The following is a 20,094-nucleotide window of genomic DNA, read 5'->3' on the forward strand; positions in this document are numbered from 1 at the left end:
ATAATGGGAGCAGAAACCTGGAAACCGATTGCAAACATGAGGGGAGTTTGTTTAAAGCAACTGTTGCCTTTCTCTCTCCTGATCAAATACACAACACCATCTGAAACTGCCACCGAAAGCGAGGAAATTTGTATAATGGGGCATCTGCCTCTGGTGGCTTCTTAATTAGCAGAGCTTCAGCGTGAGAGGCACCGGCCCAGTTTATCACGGAACCGATTGGAAAAGCTTTGTAAGAGCGGCCAAAGACAGAGCAGAGTCGGAGCCTGAAGGGGGAATAAATGAAGACTGGCCTCCGCTCTTGCTAGGGCCAGGAGACAGATCCATCCCCTCTCATGAGAAGAGCAGCGCATTGCTGGAGACAAGGATTAAAATTGCTCCAACGGCGCTGCAGAAAGCAGCTCCCTAAAACCCTCAGAGGTCATGGCAAGGGGGAAAAGCCTCCCATGAGCACTGGATGCATTGGTTTCTGATAGCAGGGCAGGTATGCGGGGCACTGAGCCTGGTGGACATGGTTCCCAAGGTTTACTGTGGAATAAACCGACTCCGGAGATGCATTCATAGGCAGAGCTATTCCCATGAAACTCTCCAGAAACATGCTTCATTTAAAACATTCCCGTGTACGCAAGACCTGAGTGTTAAGCGAGCTCTCCGACACCAGAACAGGTGTTTTCCGGGCAGTTAGGCTGCTGGCATCTGGGTTGCTGGATATTTTAAAGCAGGGGCAGGCAATTATTTCAGGTGGAGGACTGCTTACCAAGTTTTGGCAAGCTGCCAAGGGCTGTATTTCCCTCTCTGATGCAGGGAAGCAGGAACAGCCCCACAAGCCCAGGGGCTAGGCAGGGGTTTTGGGTTGCTGGGGGGGGAGGAGGGGGGCTGGGCAGGCCTTGCTGCTGGGTCCTGCTGCCAGCTTCACCTGGGTACTACTGCTCCTGGCTCCTGTCATCTTTGACAGCCAGCCAGGAGCAAATAAATATTAATTTTCTACATTGTTTAGGGGCCCCGCAGACCAGATAGAATGGCCTAGAGGGCTGGATCTGGCCCCCGGGCTGTATTTTGTCCACCCCTGTTTTAAAGGGACCATTTTCAAAATATGCCCCAGTAGAAGGGGCTAAAAAGTTCCCTTGACAGGTTTCATCTTCAAGACTTGAGTGACTGCAGATAGCAGGATTGGCTGAATATCAAAGGCCTGGAGGGGGACACTTCCGGGGGCTCAACTGGTTTCATTTAGCAAATGGTGACCGAAGAAAACCTATTGAAGGAGGCAATACTGGGTGCTCTCAGGTTAATTTGGCAGAGATGGTGCATCCAGTGGCTTGGAGCTGAAGGCGGGTGGTTTCTAATGAGAAATGAGGCACGGGTCTGTTCCCTGGAGCCGCTCACTGGGGGACTCTCCAGTTTGCGGTGTCTGTCGTGTAACAACTGGTGGGTTTTCTGTAGGTCTGAACGAGAGCTGCTGCAGCTCTGGGCGCACAGCACACCACGCGCCTCTGAATACAGATCCTTGCTGACCGGGTCCCCATGCACTCTCTGCATCACTGGCCCAAGCTCTGTGCATGAGACATGGGGGTCCGGGCCGGTTGCCTTTCCAGGATGCAAAGGGGCTATCGGCTGGGATTTTGTGTCCAGTCCTTGGCTGGATGATGTTGTTGTCCTGTTTGGGCTTAGAAACTGTGGATTTGTTAGAAGTCAAAGGAGAAGGACACTTTTGGTGGGTGCTGATGACTCCCGGTCACCTCCCTCTGAGAGTCCCTGAGCTAGACGACCCGACAATCCCTGCCCCGGGGGCGAGCTCTCACAAGAGGCCAGCACCAAACACCATGGGGATCTGGTTTGTGTTTAGGGAACCGCTGCTTCCCAGCCACAGGTGCTGCTGGGCAATTAAATAAAGGATTTGATTCTCCGCAGGACACAGCAACTGCAGCAACGTGGAGCCTGAGCCTGGCAATATCGACAGCCTGTTTCCTTGGACACTGTTTCCTTGCCTGTATCGATCTGTCGTCTGTTGGGAACCTGGAGCTGGGACCCTTTTGTTCTGGCTTTGTAGGGCTCCAGCTGTTAAGGAGAAGAGAAACCATAAGCATAACAGGTGATGATGAGCTGGGGGGAGGACTCACCCTCCATTTACTGTGTAGCAAACAGCTTTTCCCAGAGACATAGGAGTAGAGCTGATGGAGCACGTGGCCCTGCAGCAACTTCACATCGTGGGAAAGCCGCTACCTAGAGCCGTGGTTCTCAACCGGGCGTTGCTGTGAGGTCCTTTTAAGAGGATTGCACAATATGAGCATGGTTAGGGGTGCAAATGCTAGACAAACCCAGGGACTGCAAAGATAAATCCAGAGGTTGCAAACCCTTCTGTGCTGCCATGGACTTGCTGAATTCTAGACTCATAGAAAATGAGGGTTGGGGGGGACCTCAGGAGGTCACATCTAGTCCAACCCCCTGCTCAAAGCAGGCCCAGCCCCAACTAGTTCATCCCAGCCAAGGCTTTGTCTACCCAGGGCTTCAAAACCTCCAAGGATGGAGAGTCTACAACATCTTTAGGTAACCTGTTCCAGTGCTTCACCACCCTCCTAGTGAGAAGTTTTTTCCTGATATCTAACCTCAACTTCCCTTGCTGCAGCTTGAGCCCATTGCTCCTTGTCCTGTCATCTGCCCCTACTGAGACCAGTCCAGCTCCATCCCCTTTGCAACCCCCTGCAGGGAGTTGAAGGCTGCTGTTCAATGCATGCTTCACCACTGAAGAATCACACTCATTTTTTTATAGTCAAGGAACAAGCGAAAGCAAAGAGCTGGGATTCTCTGGGAAAGGGGGATGAAGTCTAATGAGGGGGTATGGAGTCTAACAAGGGGGTTTGGAGTCTAATGAGGGGTTTTAATGAGGGGGTCTGGAGTCTAATGAAGGAGTCTGGGGTCTACCAAGAGGGTCTAACGAGGGGATTTAGAGTCTAACAAGGGGGTTGGCATCTAATGTGAGAGCCTGGAGTCTAAAACAATGCAAAACCACTCATTTAGGGCAAATTTTTATCCCAGGCTGCAACTTTGCTCCATCTCCCCACCTTCGGGAGGCCACATAATAGCACCTGGTGTGGCCAGTCGGTTTGGGTTGAGCACATGGTGTCTCCGCTCTGTACCACGGTAGCTCTCTTTTTCACCCACTAAGAGCTGCAGAGCAATGGCATCCAGCAATGGCATCCAGGCATCCTGCCCCCCTGCAGCTCTGGGAAAAACACTGGGGGAAAAACCATCAGGATGCACCCGATCCCCAGGGACGGAAGGATGATTTTGTCCTACGAGGCCGTTGTATCGGCTGTGGTGTGATCATTCTGTGCCAGGCTGCCAAAGGCACAACCGTTGCACACAACAGCATTGCCAGCTTTGCCAGAGCCCGAGTGGCAGCTGGTTTAAGCTGCGACAGGCGCAGTCTGGCGTGAGTCACGGGAGCGGCTGCCTGCTGGAGGGTTCAGGCGGATGCACGCCGAGCGAGCACCCAGCGCGTGTGATGGATCTGGAGCTTGTACGCTGAGCCCTGGCTCTTGTCTGGCTCTTAGCTTTGACCCCCTACTGCCCACAGGAAAGGGGCACGGATGTGCTTTAAGCCCAGGCTGGTTTACCGTGATGCAGGGTGAAGAGGAGCCTGTAATGTAAATTGGGCCTGGATCCCACCTGCTTTGCAGTGAGCAGGCAGCCTAGATCCCTGAAACACTGGCTGTCCTCCAAAGCCTTCCCATAATTCCCCCAAAAGCTGACAAGTTGTCTTTCAATTGACCCTACAAAATGGGGAGAGAGCCAAGGACCAGTGGACCAGCCCCTAGGCGCACGTGCGCAGTGAAGACACCGTGATGCCTGGCACAGCTTGGCAATGGGATGGGTCACACCCAAACCAGACCCACGGGGTGGGGGGTCTCATTCAGACCTGGGTGCTGATCTTCCCCAAGTAATTGTGCAGCACAGATGTGGCTGGAGAGGTTAATTGGACTGTGGATGGATGGAGGGATGGATGGATGGATGGATAGGTGACCGTGCAGATGAATGGATGGATGGATGAATGCAAGGGTGGACAGGTGGCTAGGCAGATAGATGGATGGACAGACAGGTGGCTCTATAGATGGATGGATGGATGGATGGATGGATGGATAAGTGGCAATGCACGATTCCCTGCACCATGGGGATGCCAGCACTGCACTGCTTGGGACTGGGGGCACATGAGGTGGGCAGCTTGGATAGCAGGGTTGGCCCCACTGGGGTTGCCATGTCCCAAGATGGGCAGCTCCTCAGTGGCCAGAAGCCAGTGCCACCCCCTGCCTGCCCCTCACTGAGTGGGATCAGTGCCCCCAGACGGGGCTGGTGGCTTGCAGGGGTGTCCGTGGCTTGAAGGTTGGGAACATGGCAGGGGGTAGTATGCTACATCTCCCCCATCTCCCAGCATCAGAGCAGCACCTCCTCCCAGTCAGGATTAGCCCCTTTAGCCCCTTATGCCACTCTCTTGAGCAGCGCTGGCTGGCTGAGCCGGGCAAAGGGACCTCTGAGTCCTCACTCACATAGCAGCAGTGAATGGGGCCAGGATCAAGGCTGTCCCCAGGCCCCGCAGGCAGCAAAGGCAAGATGCTGGCATGAGATTATCCCACCTGCATGCTGCTGGGCCCTGAGGTGGGCGGGGCAGGGCCCCCCACGCCCGGGGCTGTGCAGACCCACGTGCAGTACATGGGTAGGACAGGCCCTCAAGGCTGGAGGCTGCAAGAGGAACAGAGGGATAAAAATCCCTGGTCAGACCCAGTTTGCTTTCCCTGTAAGCAAGGTGGACGCACAGTCTGACCTGGTCCACAGCAGGTCTGTGAGCCAGCGAGTGGGGCAGGAGGCCTGGGGCAAACTGGGGGCATCTCCATGCACCCTTGGAAACCATCGGGGATGCATCAGGGATGGGGATATCTGGCCCAGGGGGTTTTAAGCTGCTGGCAGGAGACCTGCCAGACCTGCCACCGCGTGCGCTGGTGCCAGGCGAGTGCCCCCAGCCCTGAGGGCCTGGCAGGGATGGCTTGCCGCAGCCGGGAACAAGGCAGCCCAGCGTACGGCACCGCACGAATTCAATTACAAACGTGCACTCGGCTAATAATAGCTGGAGCAGTTTCAGCAGCCAGTGAGCGGCACCCGTATCGACTGGCTTGCCGCTTCCTGGCAGTGCCAGCCGCCGGTGGGGCCTGGGGCCAGAGCAGCTAGGAGAGCAAGGAGCAGGGATGGGTGGGAGAGGAGCAAAGGGTGAGTGGGGAGCACGTGGGGAAAGAAAGGGTGAAGGGAGACGGGAGCAGGAGCTGGCGCATGCAGCAGGCCAGGCAGGGTGCGTGGGCAGCCTGCGGGCCAAGCACTCCACTAGCGTAAAGCAGCGTAGCTCTGGAGTTAGGTGGGGGGTGGAGCTGGGTGATGCCCACAGCGGATCTCACCCGCGCGGGGCACCTATGTGTGCATGTGTATATGGATGCGTATGTGTGCATCGCTATGCTGGCGCATGCACGTGGGTACACACGCACACACATGCACGCACCCCTACCCATGAACCTTGCACACGCACACATGCGCTGGCTGTATACATGTGCGTGCACATGCGCGTGGGCACGGGGGTGCCCACGGTTGCACGCATGTGTGTGCCACCTGGGGCCATAACAGGACCCAGTCCCCTCTCCTGGTTTGGCGCATGCAGCCCTGGAGTATCCTGCCAGAGCCCCAGGGCAATCCCCCCAGCTGCCCCTGCACCAGCGGGGGGGAGCACCCCACTGCCCTCCTCCTGCCCCTTCCCCGCCCCCGCTTGCCCCCGGCCCCTGCCCTTTGCAGCTGAAGCAGCATCAGGCGCGGGGGTGCTGAGCGGGTTGGCCCATGAGGGCTCCTCTCTGGCTCACTGGTGCTCGCACACACGCACACACACAACCACACACACACACAGACACATGCTCGCTGGCTCCCCCCCATCCTTCCCGCATGCTTCAGCAGGCTGCATTAGGATCCGTTACAGCATCGGGCATCCAACAGTCTCCCCGAGCCCGGGGAGAGGCAGGCGGCTCCTCGCAGCTCCATTATCCTTGAGAGCTAGGCGAGGAGCATCTCCGGACCCCGGGACAGCGACAGCTCGCCGGGGCCTCTGCAGCGGCTTCCCCAGCCTGCGGCTCCTCCTGGCAGGGCTGGGGAAAAGGATGAGGAGAGATGGGCCAGGCTTGCGGACACTCCATCCTCTGCCGGAGCCAGCCCTACCAGCCGGCCAGGTCTGACATGTGAGTGCCCCGAGCCCCCCGGGACAGCGGGGCGCGGGGCTGGAGTTGGCAGGGGTGGCGGCGGGGGGAGCCGGGCGGATGGCAGGGGGAGCGTGGGAAGAGCGGTGGGAGCAGCCGGCGAGAGGGGCGCGTGGAGGGGTGTGGGGCGCGCGTGGGCAAAAAGTTCTCCGGGCCCCTGAGCCGGGAGCGCGGCGGGGCGGGAGAGGTGGGCACTGGGGTGGGTGGGGGCCCGGCCGCCTCGCCACGCAGCTGTGGGGCCTTTCCTGCCGGCTGCCAGGTCCCCATATGCAGAAACAATGGGGGAGCTTGACTGATGCACCCGCCCGGGGCTGCAGCATCAGGGCAGGAGGGGCCCCCGCCCGCCATGCCCCGCTTCAGGCAACAGGTCGGGGCGCGGCGGCCTGCAGCTGCCTCTGGTTGCTTGCCAGTCCCGAAGGCGGGCGGGAAAGGTCCCGTCCTGGCACCGAGCCCGGGCTCGGGGTGGCACGGGGCGCACGGGCAGACGTGGGTGGCGTGGGGGCTCGGCACAGGGGGGGCTCGCGCGTGTGCATGTGTGTGCACACGGGGAGGGCACAGGAGCCGCACTGTGCACCGTGCCATGGCAACGGGGAGCTCCGCCGGGATCAGAGGCGCCCGGGTCCGTGCGTGGCCGCACAACTGGGGGTCACGCTCAGACGGGGGCGGCGGGGGTCGCGTGCAGCTGCTGGATGCGCCGGGATCTGCCGGGGGAAGGCAGCGCCTGCCTGGCATGGTCACGCGGGGCTGGGCTGAGTAGGGGCATTGTTGGGCACCTGTTGTGGGCTCTCGCCCTTGGGTGCCCGGAGCCCGGCGCTGGCAGCCCTTCCTCCCCTGCCCGTGTCCAGCATCCCAGCGGGGCTGTGTACGAGGGTGGCTCCCCAACCCATGCCTCAGCGAATGCCCCCCGCACCCCGGGGAGCTTGCGGGTAGCTCCCCATTTCCAGGGGCCCTGTCTCTAGAGACATCCCTGCTCTGTGTGGGTTGGGCCCAGCTCCCCGCAGGGTCCTGGGCGCTCTGGGACTATCCCTGGCAGCGTCGCCGCTGCTCCCAAAGGTTTCCCTTTGCATAGGGACACGGTGGGTAGCACGGGTGGGCCCCGCTCCCCCCTCTGGCTCCCGTCCGAGACCTATCAGCTAGCCAGCTGTGGATCGGTCCCACACGTGTTGGGTCTATCCTGCCCCCACCGTGCTGCCTTTCCAAACCGCGAGCCAGAGGCCAGTCCACGCCATCCACGCTGCGCCTTCGCCCACCTCCCTCTTATCGCACTGGTGGGTTTCTTTGCTCCCCTGCTGCCTTGATCCACACTTGCTTTGTGCACACATGCACACATGTGTGCACGCACATGCACTGGCAGTGCCTCTCACTAGGGTTGCAAGCCTCGGTAACCAAGCTCTGTGTGTGTGCGTGTGTATGAGCGTGTATGTAGGAGGGGGGCACTGGAAGCACAGCTGAAAGCCAGGCTCTGGGGGAGGTGTGCATGCCATGGCCATGGGGATATGAGGAGGTGTGTGCTCAGCACCTTGGCCCTCTCGCCACCTGCTCTGGCTCTGCAGGTGGTCCCTTGGCTGGGGCAGCCAGCTCTGGGGCCGCGTGTGCCAGGCAGGGCAGGCTAGGCTGGTGGAGGGCAGGGTGGGGAAGCAGACAACTGCACCGCTGTGGGAGAGGCTGGAAGGTGCTAGCATGGCAGAGGCCAGCCGTGCATGCCCCACAGGGCCCGGCTCACCTCCCTCCAGGACCACGGGGGCATCACTGGCTGCTCATGGGCTTCCTGGCACCGTGTGGGGAGGGAGGCCCCCTTGGCGAGCTGCCCTGGTGCGGAGGGGATGGAGGGGCCTGGCTGGTGTGCAGTCCGCTGCCCGGGACTCTTCTTGCTTCTGGAGTATTCCCGGGCACGAGCAAGGGGCACCACCAAGCACGTGCTATAGTCCCATCCCAGCCCCCTTAGCGTTCCCTCCCACCCCCTGCAAGCCCCAGGCTTCGTCCTTGGGGGCCTTTCAGCCTTGACGTGCTCGGGAGAGAGCTTCTTCCAGCTCCCGGCTTAGGAGGGGACCCAGCCTCTCCTCCCACCACCTTGCGGCCAGGTGCTGCGATAGCTCCCCTCCGGCCATGCATCTGTTCTTGACCCCAGAGCAAATTTACCATGGGGCAAATCAGCTCCGAGTGATTGTGCCTGCCTTTGAAGATATAGCCATCATCGTGGCAAAGCAGTGGGTCCTGGCATAGGCCCTGTGGGCAGGTGCAGCCAGGGCATGGCATCCTTCCTGGCTGTGGAAGATGAACCAGCCCTGCCTGGCTGGCCTCTGTGCTCTCCAGGCTCAGAGAGCAGGACCAGGGGCCCCAGCAGCTTAACAGCATCAGTGCTGACAGGAAGAGGCATGAGATGAGTTGCCCAAGGCCATGCAGCAAGGCAGTGGCAGAAGCCAGGTGAAGCCTCCTGTTCTCTGCTTCTGTCCCCATGTTCATGCTGCCTTTGGTGGAGGGCTGCATTGTGGCACACCCCCTACATTGACCCTCACCCAGGAAGAGCAGCCCCCTGTCCCTGCCTGCAGCCTGGGCGCTGGCCAGTGCTTTCAGACCCAAGGCTCGTTGTGATGCAAAGCTTCCCGTGGGGCCGTGCCAGGGGTTGGGGGTATCTCCCACAGCGGGGAACATGCTGAGGTCGCCTTCCTGAGCCCAACTTGCACCCGGGGCTGGAGCAGACCCTGAAACTTCAGCACAAGGAGGACAGCTCAGTCGGGGGTGCCTGAGCTAGATGCCCTGGAGTCGGTGGCAGGTGCTACTGATGGCTTGGGGGCCTAGCTCAGGCTGTGGTTTGAACTGTCCCACCCATCTCTGTCAGGAAAACCTCTGAGTTCTCCGCACACCATGGTGCATTCATGCCTCTGTGCGGGGAAACAGAGGCCCTGGTGGATAAGTGACTTGACCAAGGTCACCTGGGAAGACAGTGGCAGAGTAGAGCTCAACTCTCTCCCATGCCCTCCCTCCCCTTAGGAGAGCAAGGCCCAACTGTGAGATTCATGCCCAGACAGTGCAGGCAATTGCTGCCTCTGCTTCCCGTGGGACTCAGCTGGATGATGCCGTCCAGCCCTGGACCAGCAAAGCCGCATTAGACCCCCAGTGTCCAGAGCTATGGTAGAAACCCACGTAGCTCATTGGGGTGCTCTAGAGAGGCCTCTTGAATCAAGGCACTGTAGACAAACCCAGCCCGGGGAGCACCTTGTGCAGACAAGCCGCCGATCTGTGAGTTCAAATCAGCAACACCTGGGATAGTTAGAGTGCCATGCAATCAGCTGAGCCCATCGCACCCCAGCGAGGCTGCTTGTGTGTTGTCCAGGGGAGGAAACAGGCAGAGAGAGAGAGAAGGCAACGTGACATGACCGGGGTCATATAAACAGTCAGTGGCAGAGCTGGGATTAGTTTCCCCTACCCCGGTGCTGCCTGTGCCTGGGTGTTGGTGTGCTTGGAGGTGTGATAGTCCTGTGCAAACATGCCGAGGCCAGTGGGGGGGTCTGGAGCCCTCCCGGGATCTACTCTGCCACGGCTTTTCCTCTGTCTCCCACACCGGTGCTGGGGCATTGCTATCCAGCCAGTCCTCCAGCCCAGGGAAAATCAAGGCTGGGCAAGCTGCTGACAGTGCCAGTCTGATGGCCCTACCCAGCTTAGCAGGGAGGCATGGGACCTTGCCCATCCAGTGCCTGCTTGGTGCCCACCTGGCCCGGGGCTCGGAGCCAACCCCCCAGGCTAGCCCGAACTGCTCGCCGTGCTGCATGAACCGGGAGACCCTTTCCCTTGGCAGAGGCCCCCGCCTGCCGTGAGGCTGTCTGGGCCTGCCCTGTTGTTATGACTCTGTGCTATTTAGAGCACCAGAAAGATGGCATTTGTCCAGCCGGGAACAGCTTCTCAGCTAGCCCCAAGCTCCAGCGCTCATGAGTGCCCGCCCCAGGCTGCAGAGGCACTGGCTGGCTCTTGGCACGAGCTGGAGCAGCCCCAGGGGGGCTGTAAGGGCTGCATTGTCCCACCCCCACCGTGGGGCGAAGCATGAGCACAGCTCCCACTGCAAAGGGAAAGCGCCCGGCTTCCCAGCGCTGGTTCCTGCCAGGTCTGGGTGTCTCCTGCGGTGAGCTCCCATGCATCGCCGGTGCAGCTCCTGCCTGGCAGCTTGCAAATCATGGGGATAATCAGAGGAAGGCAGCCTCGCAGGGAGGAATCGATCCCCTCGCGCCTGCCGGCTGCCACCCAGATGCTGGCACAGATGCAGGCAATGGGGACGGTCCCCGCTACAGGCTCCCCGCACGCGCACACTAACTTTGCCGGCACAGCCATAAAGGAGCCTGTCCTGGGCTCAGCTGGTGGAAGGACCCAGGCTGTCCCCTCTCCCAGCATAGAGCAGCCTGGGCTGGGTGGGGATAACAGCCTACTACTGCTGGCAGCTAAAGGAGGAGCACGGACAGCCCAGGACTCTGCTGGGAGCTCATCTCTACGTGCAGGGCCGGGGCCGCCTGCCCGGCAGAGCACAGCTTTCCCGGGAAGCGCAGACCTGCTTCCCGCAAACTCTGCATCTCTCCTGGGCTCCCTCCCTCGCTCTTGCTTGGCTTCGCCTCGCTCTTTTCCGGCTCCCACGTGGCCTGCTGAGAGCTGCGCTGGGCCGAAGCCAGGAACGGGGGTAGCCCTGCAGCAGGCTGTCCTGGGACTCCCCAGCCTTGCTGCTTAATGGATGGGGCTGTGCAGTGCTGGGGTGAGGGCGGGGGCTCTGGTGGCTAATGCAGCTGGGGAGAGGCAGGGGAGGCTCAGCGCTCCCATGTCTTGGGCCATGCACCGCTGTTGCAGAGAGCCCTGCAACCAGAAGCAGCTTTGGGAGCAGCGGGACGTCGCTCTGGCTTGGACCCTACCTTGACGCATGGCCCTCGGTGAAGCACTTTGCTCCGTGCCTCGGTTTCCCCTGGCCAGGAGAGGTCCAGAAAGCAGTACTCCAATGCACGCGCCTTCCCTGCCGCGTGGTATGGGGTTCACGGTCCTGGGGGGCGGGGGGCGGCACACGGACCCGCCATGTGGCAGGCTGCACCCAGCCCCAACTGGAACAGATACCGGGCCCCACTTCCTCCCCCCGGCCCAAAGTGATGATTCAGCAGGGAAGAGCTCAGCTGCCTGCTATCCGCACCCCGAGCCAGCCAGGCTCTTAACAGTTCGTTATTAGCTTGCACGTTTCGGCTGGGTGACTCAGAAGACACTGAGGAGCTATTTATAAGGAACGCTTGACAGGCTGAGGCTGCTGAAGGGATTTTTTTCCCCCCTTCCCAGTGCTGCTTTAAGCGACAGGCCGTATGCAGAGCGGCCTTTCCTTCCGCGGCTCCGTTCCCCGCGCGAGGGGCAGCTGCGAGCTGCGGATACCGGGCTCCGAGGTCACGCGTTTTAGTCATCGACTCCTGCGGCGCTTTGCAAAGGAGGCCGGTGTCGCCATCACGGGGAGCGGGGGGCGGACGTGCGGGGGACAGGGACAAGGTCATGCAGGCAGGCAGTAGCAGAGGCACCGGGAACGCCCAGATCTCCTGATTTCCAACCCAGTGCACAGTCCAGAGCACCTCCTGGCACTCCCTTCTCACAGATCTCCCCATCGGGAAAGGCCGGAAGGTGGATCGCAAGCAGCCAGCCTGGATTTACTAGCAAGTTGTGTCAAACGAAATCTTTGAAAAAGTAACTCCCGGGGTGGATGAAGGGAACGCTCTGGATACCGTATATCTGGACTTCAGCAAGGCTTTTGACAAGGTCCTGTACAACCTTCTCATCAATAAAGTGGGGCAATATGGGCCAGACAGAACTGCTGTTAGATGCACAGACAGCCGGCCCAATACCCGCAAGCAAAGGGTAATTATTAAGGGACCCGTGTCGGGTTGGCAGGAAGTTTCGAGTGGCGTCCTGCACGGGGGTCTGTCCTAGGCCTGGTGCTGATGAATGCGTTTAACAATTTGGATGCGGGCATGGGAAGCTTCCTGAGCAAGTTTGCGGATGAGATGAAACCGGGAGGGATTGCGAACGCGTCAGAGGATGGGAGAGCGATTCAGAAGGGCCTTGACAGGTCGGACAGCTGGGCTGGAGCTAGCAGGAGGAAGCTCAGCGCAGACAAATGCAAGGGGCGGAGAAAAAGCCAAAACACCCCTTGGGTGAGCCCAGGCTGGATGGCAGCCCGGCGGGGAGGAGATCTGGGAGTCTGGGTGGATCACACAGGAGTCTATGCGGATGCACAAAAGGCAAAGGCAGGTTTGGGAGGCATCAGTAGCAACAGCAGGAGCAAGACGCAGGCGGCGATCGTGCCGCTCCGCTCAGCGCTGGCCAGGCCTCATCTGGATCCTGTGTGGAGTTAGAGCACTTTAGCTCACTTATCCCGGGACAGGGGCAGACAGCTGTCACGGTGCCATCGGAGCAGCTGACGCATGCCCCTGGGGACGAGCCTCTCCTCCCTTTGAAGCAGGTGAAAGGCACGGCTGTCTGCAGCTGGGCTTTCCGTCCCCAAGCGCTCAGGCTGCTTGTACCGTGAGCCGCGGCCCCAGCGCATGTCTCCGCTGCCTGCTGTCGTTCTGACCTAATTCCCTGCACCCCGAGCCATGCCTCCGCTCCTAGGTGTCGGCTTCTTTCAAGCCCTCGTTGACGGTTATCGGGAGCGGAGGGCGCCTGGAGCTGGCCACGTCCGTGGTGTCTTTGCTTGCTCTTGGCCCAGGCGTGAGGGTCAGGAGGAGGAAAGCCAGGGAAGGCCACCGGCTGCCAGCGGGCTGCGGGCACGGGCTAGTCATGGGGCTGTCGCAGCAGGCACAAGAGCACGGGGAAGGGCTCAGGCCAGAGATGCATGCAGAGCTTCGGGGGTGGATTTGAGGATGCTCGGGACGGGACAGCTGCTGGCCAGGGTGGTGGGTTTGGTGCTAGGAGAACCTGGTTTCACAGGCGGGCTGCCCCAGGGATCATACTGACCTGGGATTTGGGGTAAAGGGTGCATCTTCCCAGCTGCTTCTGAGCCTCCGCTACCATGATCAGAGCCACCGTGGGCACGTCTTGCCTGCATTGCTTGGAGTGATGGGGAGAAAGACGGCCAACATTTGCCAGCTGGCACAATGCTGGCGCCGCTCCTGGGCTCGGATGAGTGAGGTGGCCTGGGATCCAGCTCCCAGCCCTGCACCCCCAGACTCCGAGCAAGTGGCTCTGTGCCTCCTGTAAATCGGGGCCAGGAGCACTCGTCTGCCTGATGGCAGCATTGTACAGCTCCGTGCACTGCCTGGCGTGCATCCTATTACCCCGGGAAGGAGTCTCCCAAGTGCCCCAAATAGTCAGGGGTGTGGGGTGGTATATCGACATCTATAGAGAGCCCAATAGTTGCATCTTGAGCAAGGGGGTACATCCAGGAGCGTGCGGGAGTCCTTTAAATAGGAAACTGCAGCATGCGAGGTGCATTTGGCATGCTGGGAGGTGTGGACAGGAGCAAAGGCTTTCGGCTCCTCACTGCAGCTGGTGCTGACAGGTCACTTCATTAGCACAGCTCGCAGCGTTAGGTCTTATCTGGGCCCAGTCACCACCTGCGAGGTGCCAGCTTGGTGGCAGCAGCTGAGCCTGGCTTGGCAGAGCGGGGGCCCGTGCTGGGCCAGCGGGGTGCGGACTGCAGCCTCGTCACAGCCGCGGCAGGCTGCATTCTCAGATCCGATGCTACAACACCCTGAGGACCTCCTGAGGGCGCTTAGCTCCTCTTCACGCCCACCCTCCACACTTCTCCCCCGCGAGTACTGGCAGGTCACGGTGCGAGTCTGCGGGAGATGTCAGGGTCCCCGGCTGCAGGGTGAGGACGCAGAAGGGGCTGCCAGGCCGGGCTATGGACAAAGCAGGGCAGTTCACATGGCTTGGACGGGCTGAGGGCAGCCCGGAGTATCCCCCCAGTGTGTGGGGACCTGGCTGGCAGACGCCCCATGGGCTGGATCCGGACCGCAGGACCCGGGGGTGAATGTAGCATGCATCCCTGTGTGACTCAGTGCCCCGGTTTTCGGTGACTGGCCCTGCCCCGGCTCACACCATCCCTGACCACTGGACAACGCGGCTCTGTGGCCTGCACCCGGCCGGCCGGCCCCACGTCTGACTCCCCTGCACCGGCGGGAAAGCGGGCAGGATCAGCGGGGCTGTGGCCGCTCCAGGCGGATCCTGGATTGAACCAGGCCACGGAGGCGCTGCACTAATCAGGTCCCAATTATCCCGGCCTCCGCTTCCTCAGGCTCCGGTGCATTCATTACACCATCTCTCCGGGATCATTAGCACCCATTGTCTTCTCGGATTGTGCTAGCAGCATTTCCTTCCCCCGGCCCCCCTTCTCGCCAGCCCTCCTCCACCCTCCCCCATGCCGGCCGTGCAGAGGAGCTGAGCCAGGCTGGGCCGCCAGCGTGGAGCTGCAGGTCCCACTTCATTACCAGTGGCACTAATTAATGCCAGGCCCGCAGGCTGCCCCAGGAAAACGGGCTGTGCTCAGCCTGGAGTGTGCAGAAATGCAATGCCCCAATTCTCGGGCTGGGGGAGGAAGCCACGGGGCTGGCATCTGGGATAGACCCGGGGTCTGTGTCCAGTAGCAGGCAGACCCCGCTGGGCAAGGCTGGATGCAGGAGCAGGTCTGCCTCTCCCATGAGCTGTTGATGGCCTGGGGAGCTGGCAGAGCAAGGGATGAACTAGCCGGAGGGGACCCCACCCAGGGTCACCGGTGCAGGGTAGGGGTGCATGCCTGGCATGACTCAGGGAGCGCCCCTTCCTCGCCTGTGTCCAGAGGTGCAGAGAGACGGGGCATTTTGGGGGGGTGTGGAGGGGTGGTTCATCTGTGCAGCCAGGGATGGCATGAACCTCAGGGAGCAAGAAACCTTGGGCAGGGCTGGCGGGGAGACGTCAGGCTGGGCCTGGCAATGGGGTGCTGCATTTGAATGGCATGTGCAGAGACAGGCGAGGTGCCGGAGGGAAGGGATGAAGATGTTGCAGGGGTAGGGGGGGCGATGCAGAGAGCCGGGCAGGAGATGGAGTTGCGGGGAGCGCACAGCAGCAGGGTTCAGAGGCTGCCAGACATCGGTGGTCGGCCAGAGACGATGGCACCAGGGCTGCGTACTCTTTGAGACGCCTCCGTGCCAGGACCGACCTGCGTGGTAGAGAGAAACAAGTTACAGTAAGAAGAGCCTTAGATGAAAAGCCAGCACGTGAAAGCCCCCCCCCCTCCACCCTCCTACCCCATGGCAGAGGGGCACTAAACCCATTCATTTAGTAGTTAGGGCAGAGACCAGGGACTGAGGGGCCCTGGGTTTGAGTCTCGTATCTCAGGGAAGTCCGTGCCTCAGTTTCATCCGTCAAGGGAGACTTGCGCAGTGATTCTCAACCGGGGTGCCGTGGTCCCCTGGCACGCTAGCAGATCCTTCGAAGGGTGATGCCACACAATTTTAACACCCGTAGGTGTGCAAACACCTATACATGGTTCACAAGATAGACTCAGGAGGAATCCACAATGTCGAACCCCTTCTGCCGTGCTGCGGCCTTGCTTAAGCTCTTTGCAACAGAAAACTTGCTCCTAGGATGTTTCTGTAGCCAAAAAAAACTCCCGTGAAAGCTCAGAGCCGGCCTTTTCTGAGGGGCCTTTGAGTCTAACAGAGGAGTCTAACAGAAGCTGAGAACCACGGGCAAGAGGACACGAGTGGCCGAGTGCTGAGCAACCATCAGCCCAGGTCCGTGGCCTTGTACTTCAGGTTCTGGACTTCAGTCCCGTCCTGCCCTTCTCAGGTCTTCAGGTTCCTGACCCTGGTCTTGCCCATCTTGGTCTGCTTGGGCCCCTGGCCATGCTCTCAAACACCTTGAGCTGCTTGGTCCCCTTGCCCTAGCCCTGGCAAAGCTGCTGCCTTGCATCCCTGCCCCCAGGCTCCCAGCCCCGGGCTGGGCTGCTCTCATGCTGCTGAGGCCCTTTAATGTCTCTCCCCTCTGCAGGGCTCTATGCTGGGTGCCCCTCAGGTGCCCCCATGACTTCCATACCATCCCCATAGCCACAACCTGGCTAGCACTACGGAAGAAAGAGACTTGGGGGTCATCACTGACCACAAGATGAACATGAGCCTGCAATGCGATGCTGCGGCTAGTAAAGCGACCAAAACGCTGGCGTGCATCCACAGATGCTTCTCGAGCAAATCCCGGGACGTCATTCTCCCCTTGTACTCGGCCTTGGTGAGGCCGCAGCTGGAGTACTGCGTCCAGTTTTGGGCTCCACAATTCAAAAAGGATGTGGAGAAGCTTGAGAGAGTGCAGAGGAGAGCCACGCGCATGATCAGAAGTCAGGAAAACAGATCTTACGATGACAGGCTGAGAGCCATGGGACTCTTTAGCCTGGAAAAGCGCAGGCTTAGGGGTGATCTGATGGCCACCTAGAAGTTTATCAGGGGTGACCACCAGGATCTGGGGGAACGTTTGTTCACCAGAGCGCCCCAAGGGATGACGAGGTCGAACGGTCACAAACTCCACCAGGACCAATTCAGGCTGGACATAAGGAAGAATTTCTTTCCTGTCCGAGCCCCCAAGGTCTGGAACAGCCTGCTGTCGGAGGTGGTTCAAGCACCTACATTGAACACCTTCAAGAGCAAATTGGATGCTTATCTTGCTGGGATCCTCTGACCCCAGCTGACTTCCTGCCCTTTGGGCAGGGGGCTGGACTCGATGATCTCCCGAGGTCCCTTCCAGCCCGAATGTCTATGAAATCTATGAAAATCCCCGTCAGAGGCCCGGTGCTGAGCCTGTTGCAATATTGCAGGTCCCCAACCATGTTGGGTCCCAAAAGATCTGGAAGTTGCAGCAGAAACGGTCCTTTGCTTGCTCGGTTTGATGCTTCGGGCAGGAAGCAATGCCGTCCGACTCGGGTGACCCTCTGCCTACCCGGAGCCATCAGCAAGTGTCTCCGAGATCTCCCCAGACCCCCCTGGAAACCATTTCTACCGACGCTTCGTGCACAGACTCCTGGCGAACAAAGAGCGGCAAAGCCAGTGACGATCAGTGAGGGAGCAATTTGCTAACCAGAAAAATCGCTAAGTCCATAAAAATACGATTCCTAATTAATAGTCTGACCAGCCTGGAGGCTTATCTCAGTAATAAGGATGAGCGTGGGCCTCGCAGGGGGTTGGGCAGGGGAGTTTAATTAAAGCTTGCTGCTGTGGTGCCAGGCTGCTATGAAGCCAAGGCGCCGTGCTAGGAAGGAGGGATCCCCTGGCAGTCCCCTCTGGCCTCCCCATCCCAACAATATTCTCATTTAGGTATCCTTTGTTCTCATTTCGGTATCCTAGTTTGGTGACCAAGGGCCTGGCACGGAGGCCTGTTGCTTTCAGGACACTTTCACCCCCAAGCGCCCTCGTGCCCAGGTGGTGCATCGCATCATGGGAGGCAGCAGAGTCGTGTCCCCCTGCCCTGCCTGGGGGAAGGGGATTCAGTGCCCAGATGCAGCTGCTGGGTGGGTTTGCCCAGAGGAATAGGATGAAATTCCTCATGCCAGTTTAGGCTGGCTTGGAGGCCATCAAGGGTGATGAGGATGGGGTGATGCAGAGCCACGGCCGAAGTCAAGGGCTGAGCAAGGCCGAAAAGAGCCCTGAAGTAGTTACCTGGCTGCTCCCAGTCTTAACTAAGGAAAGTTTTTGGGCAGGTGTTGCAGATAGCAAGGAGAGGGCCGAGCCTCTCATGCCCACGGAGGAGGGTTTGGGTCTGGGTGAGCTGCTGCTCTGGGAAGCATGAGGTCCTGGGTTCGAGGCTGCAGTCCTGTGAGGTGCTTAGTCTGAAGCCTGGCTCACATGTCCTGCAGCAGTGAGCTTCACTGGGTACCACCCCATGCTGGGGGTGCATCCTTTCCTGCTTGGCAGCACGTAGGGAAGCAAAAGCAGCAGCTCCTGAAGCAGAGATTTGCATGCAGGTAGAGTCCCCAAGCTCCCTAGCAGCGGGGTACAGGGGGAGACCTGGGAATCCCTGCAGCTAGGAGCGTGCACTGGGGAGAGCAGCAGCGAGCTGTGGCGGGGACAGACTGTCACTCCCTGTGCATGGGGTCAAAGCTGCTCTGGGTCTAAGGGTGACCCCAAAGACATGGTGCTCTGGTAAGCTCAGGTGCTGAAAAGCAGCCTGGGAGAAAAGTGGCTGCGTGAGCTAGCTGCCCCTGTGGACTGGGTTAGATGACCTATGGGAGTCCCTTCCAGCCTGACTTCCTAAGGATAACCTGCCAAGAAAGAAAATGATAAAAGCACTTGAATGATCAAAAAGCTGCCCAGCCCAAGAGGGGCATAAGCAAACAGGATGTTGTACAAAGCAGGACCTTGCTAATGAGGCAGGGATCACTAGCCCCGAAGTGCAGGTGTGCAACCTCTCCAAGGGAACAAGTGGAGATAAGGATTGGCCCCAGACGGGGATGGGGGTCCCTTGAGTGTGAATGCAGGGTGTTCAGAGCAACCCGGGGGTCTCTGCGGACCCCTGTGAGCTTTGACTTGATGGAGGCTTTCGTGTTGGGATAGCAATGGGCCCCTCGGTGCTGTCATCGACGAAGGGGTGGGATAAGAACAGGCTTTCTCTTGGGCAGCCCCTGGGCTAGGGACCTGGGAAAAGCAAAGCAAGGTGGGGGAGAAGTTCTTGCACCCTACATGAGTTGCCCATTCTGTATTGCAATGGGCCAGCGCGCTCAGCAAGGGCATTGCAGCTGTTTCCTTTCACGCATGATGCACGCAGCTCTGTACCGAGTGCCAGCTGCTTTGCAAGCAGAGGTGTCACGCTGGGCAAGTGACTCATGCTTGCATCTCCCGTGCCTGGTCCGGGGACTGCCTAGGTGGTGCTTTCTGTTTCACGGAGAGGTCCTGGGCAGGCATTACGGGGGGACATACTGCCCCCTTTCCCCATCCGTGCTGGTCTGGGAAGCAGCTCCATGGCTGCCTTCCTCTTGTGTGTGCAGCAAGCAACCACATGCTTTGAGGTCTGCAGAGGGAGGAACATAAGGGCGGATAGGAGCAAAGCCCCCCTGGAGAGAGCAACGCACGTGCCAGTCCTCTCCGTACCGTGCTGCACGCCCTCGGAGAACAAGATGGCTGCACGCTGCAAGCGGCTGGGCCTACGTTAGCATCAGGGCACGCTAATGGAAAGCACTGGTGGTCTCAGGAGAGACAGCTCTGCGCATCGAGGGCGATCCTTTGACAGGGCTTTGACTTTCCGGGCTTCGTAGAGCTGCTGGTCTGGTCCACTCCCATGGGCTGGGCCTGGCAGGACACCTGAGAGGGGGCTCAGGATGCACCGGCGTCTCTGCCACTGGTTCCCTGAGTGTCCTTGGTCTGTAGGGACTCAGGGTAGTGGGCTGTAGGGTCCTCAAGTTCAGCTCCCCGCCGTGCCCAGCAGCCACCTCATCTCGCTCGGCGAAGGGGTGTCACCCAAGGGCAGTCATCCGGCACGTGCTCCCTGCACCCTCACTCTGCGCCTGGCTTTGACACTTTTGATGCGCCGGCTTCACATCTGGGAAACGAAGGCTGCTCATTGGAGCAGCGGGAAGGAGCCGCGTGGCGGGGTCAGGACGGGTGCGCAGAGTCAGCAGCTGCAGCGCCGTCTGTTCCTGCTGTGCTGCAGGGGCACCGAGAGGGACGGCTGAGCTCCAGGCCTGCTGTGCTGGTGCTGTGCACGCACACATGTAGGTGCATGCACTCGCACACGCGTACATGCAGTGAGACCAGCTGGTGGACACCCGTGGAGTGCATTGAATGGCGAAGAGAAGAGGATCCAGTCTAGAGGGGCAAGGCAGACAGAAGGAGTATATCACCCTGTTGACAGCTAA

The 20,094-nt window shown here is 59.9% G+C and overlaps 1 protein-coding gene across 2 annotated transcripts in view; it reads left to right on the top strand.

Annotated features, from left to right (window-relative positions):
* Positions 1-6,007: 6,007 nt before the first annotated feature.
* PDE2A (phosphodiesterase 2A) overlaps positions 6,008-20,094 on the top strand; it is a 134,630-nt gene continuing 120,543 nt past the window's right edge. Inside the window, exon 1 of one of the 2 annotated variants that reach the window (XM_090030880.1) lies at positions 6,008-6,257. In XM_090030880.1, the coding sequence (XP_089887006.1) occupies positions 6,190-6,257 (68 nt within the window). In that variant the 5' untranslated portion in view covers positions 6,008-6,189. The remainder of the gene's footprint in view (positions 6,258-20,094) is intronic. The other variant, XM_090030881.1, reaches the window with a different exon arrangement.

This window comes from Crocodylus siamensis, chromosome 1, assembly GCF_052110815.1.
Source record: "Crocodylus siamensis isolate JL-2025a chromosome 1, ASM5211081v1, whole genome shotgun sequence".
NCBI classification, from domain to species: domain Eukaryota; kingdom Metazoa; phylum Chordata; order Crocodylia; family Crocodylidae; genus Crocodylus; species Crocodylus siamensis.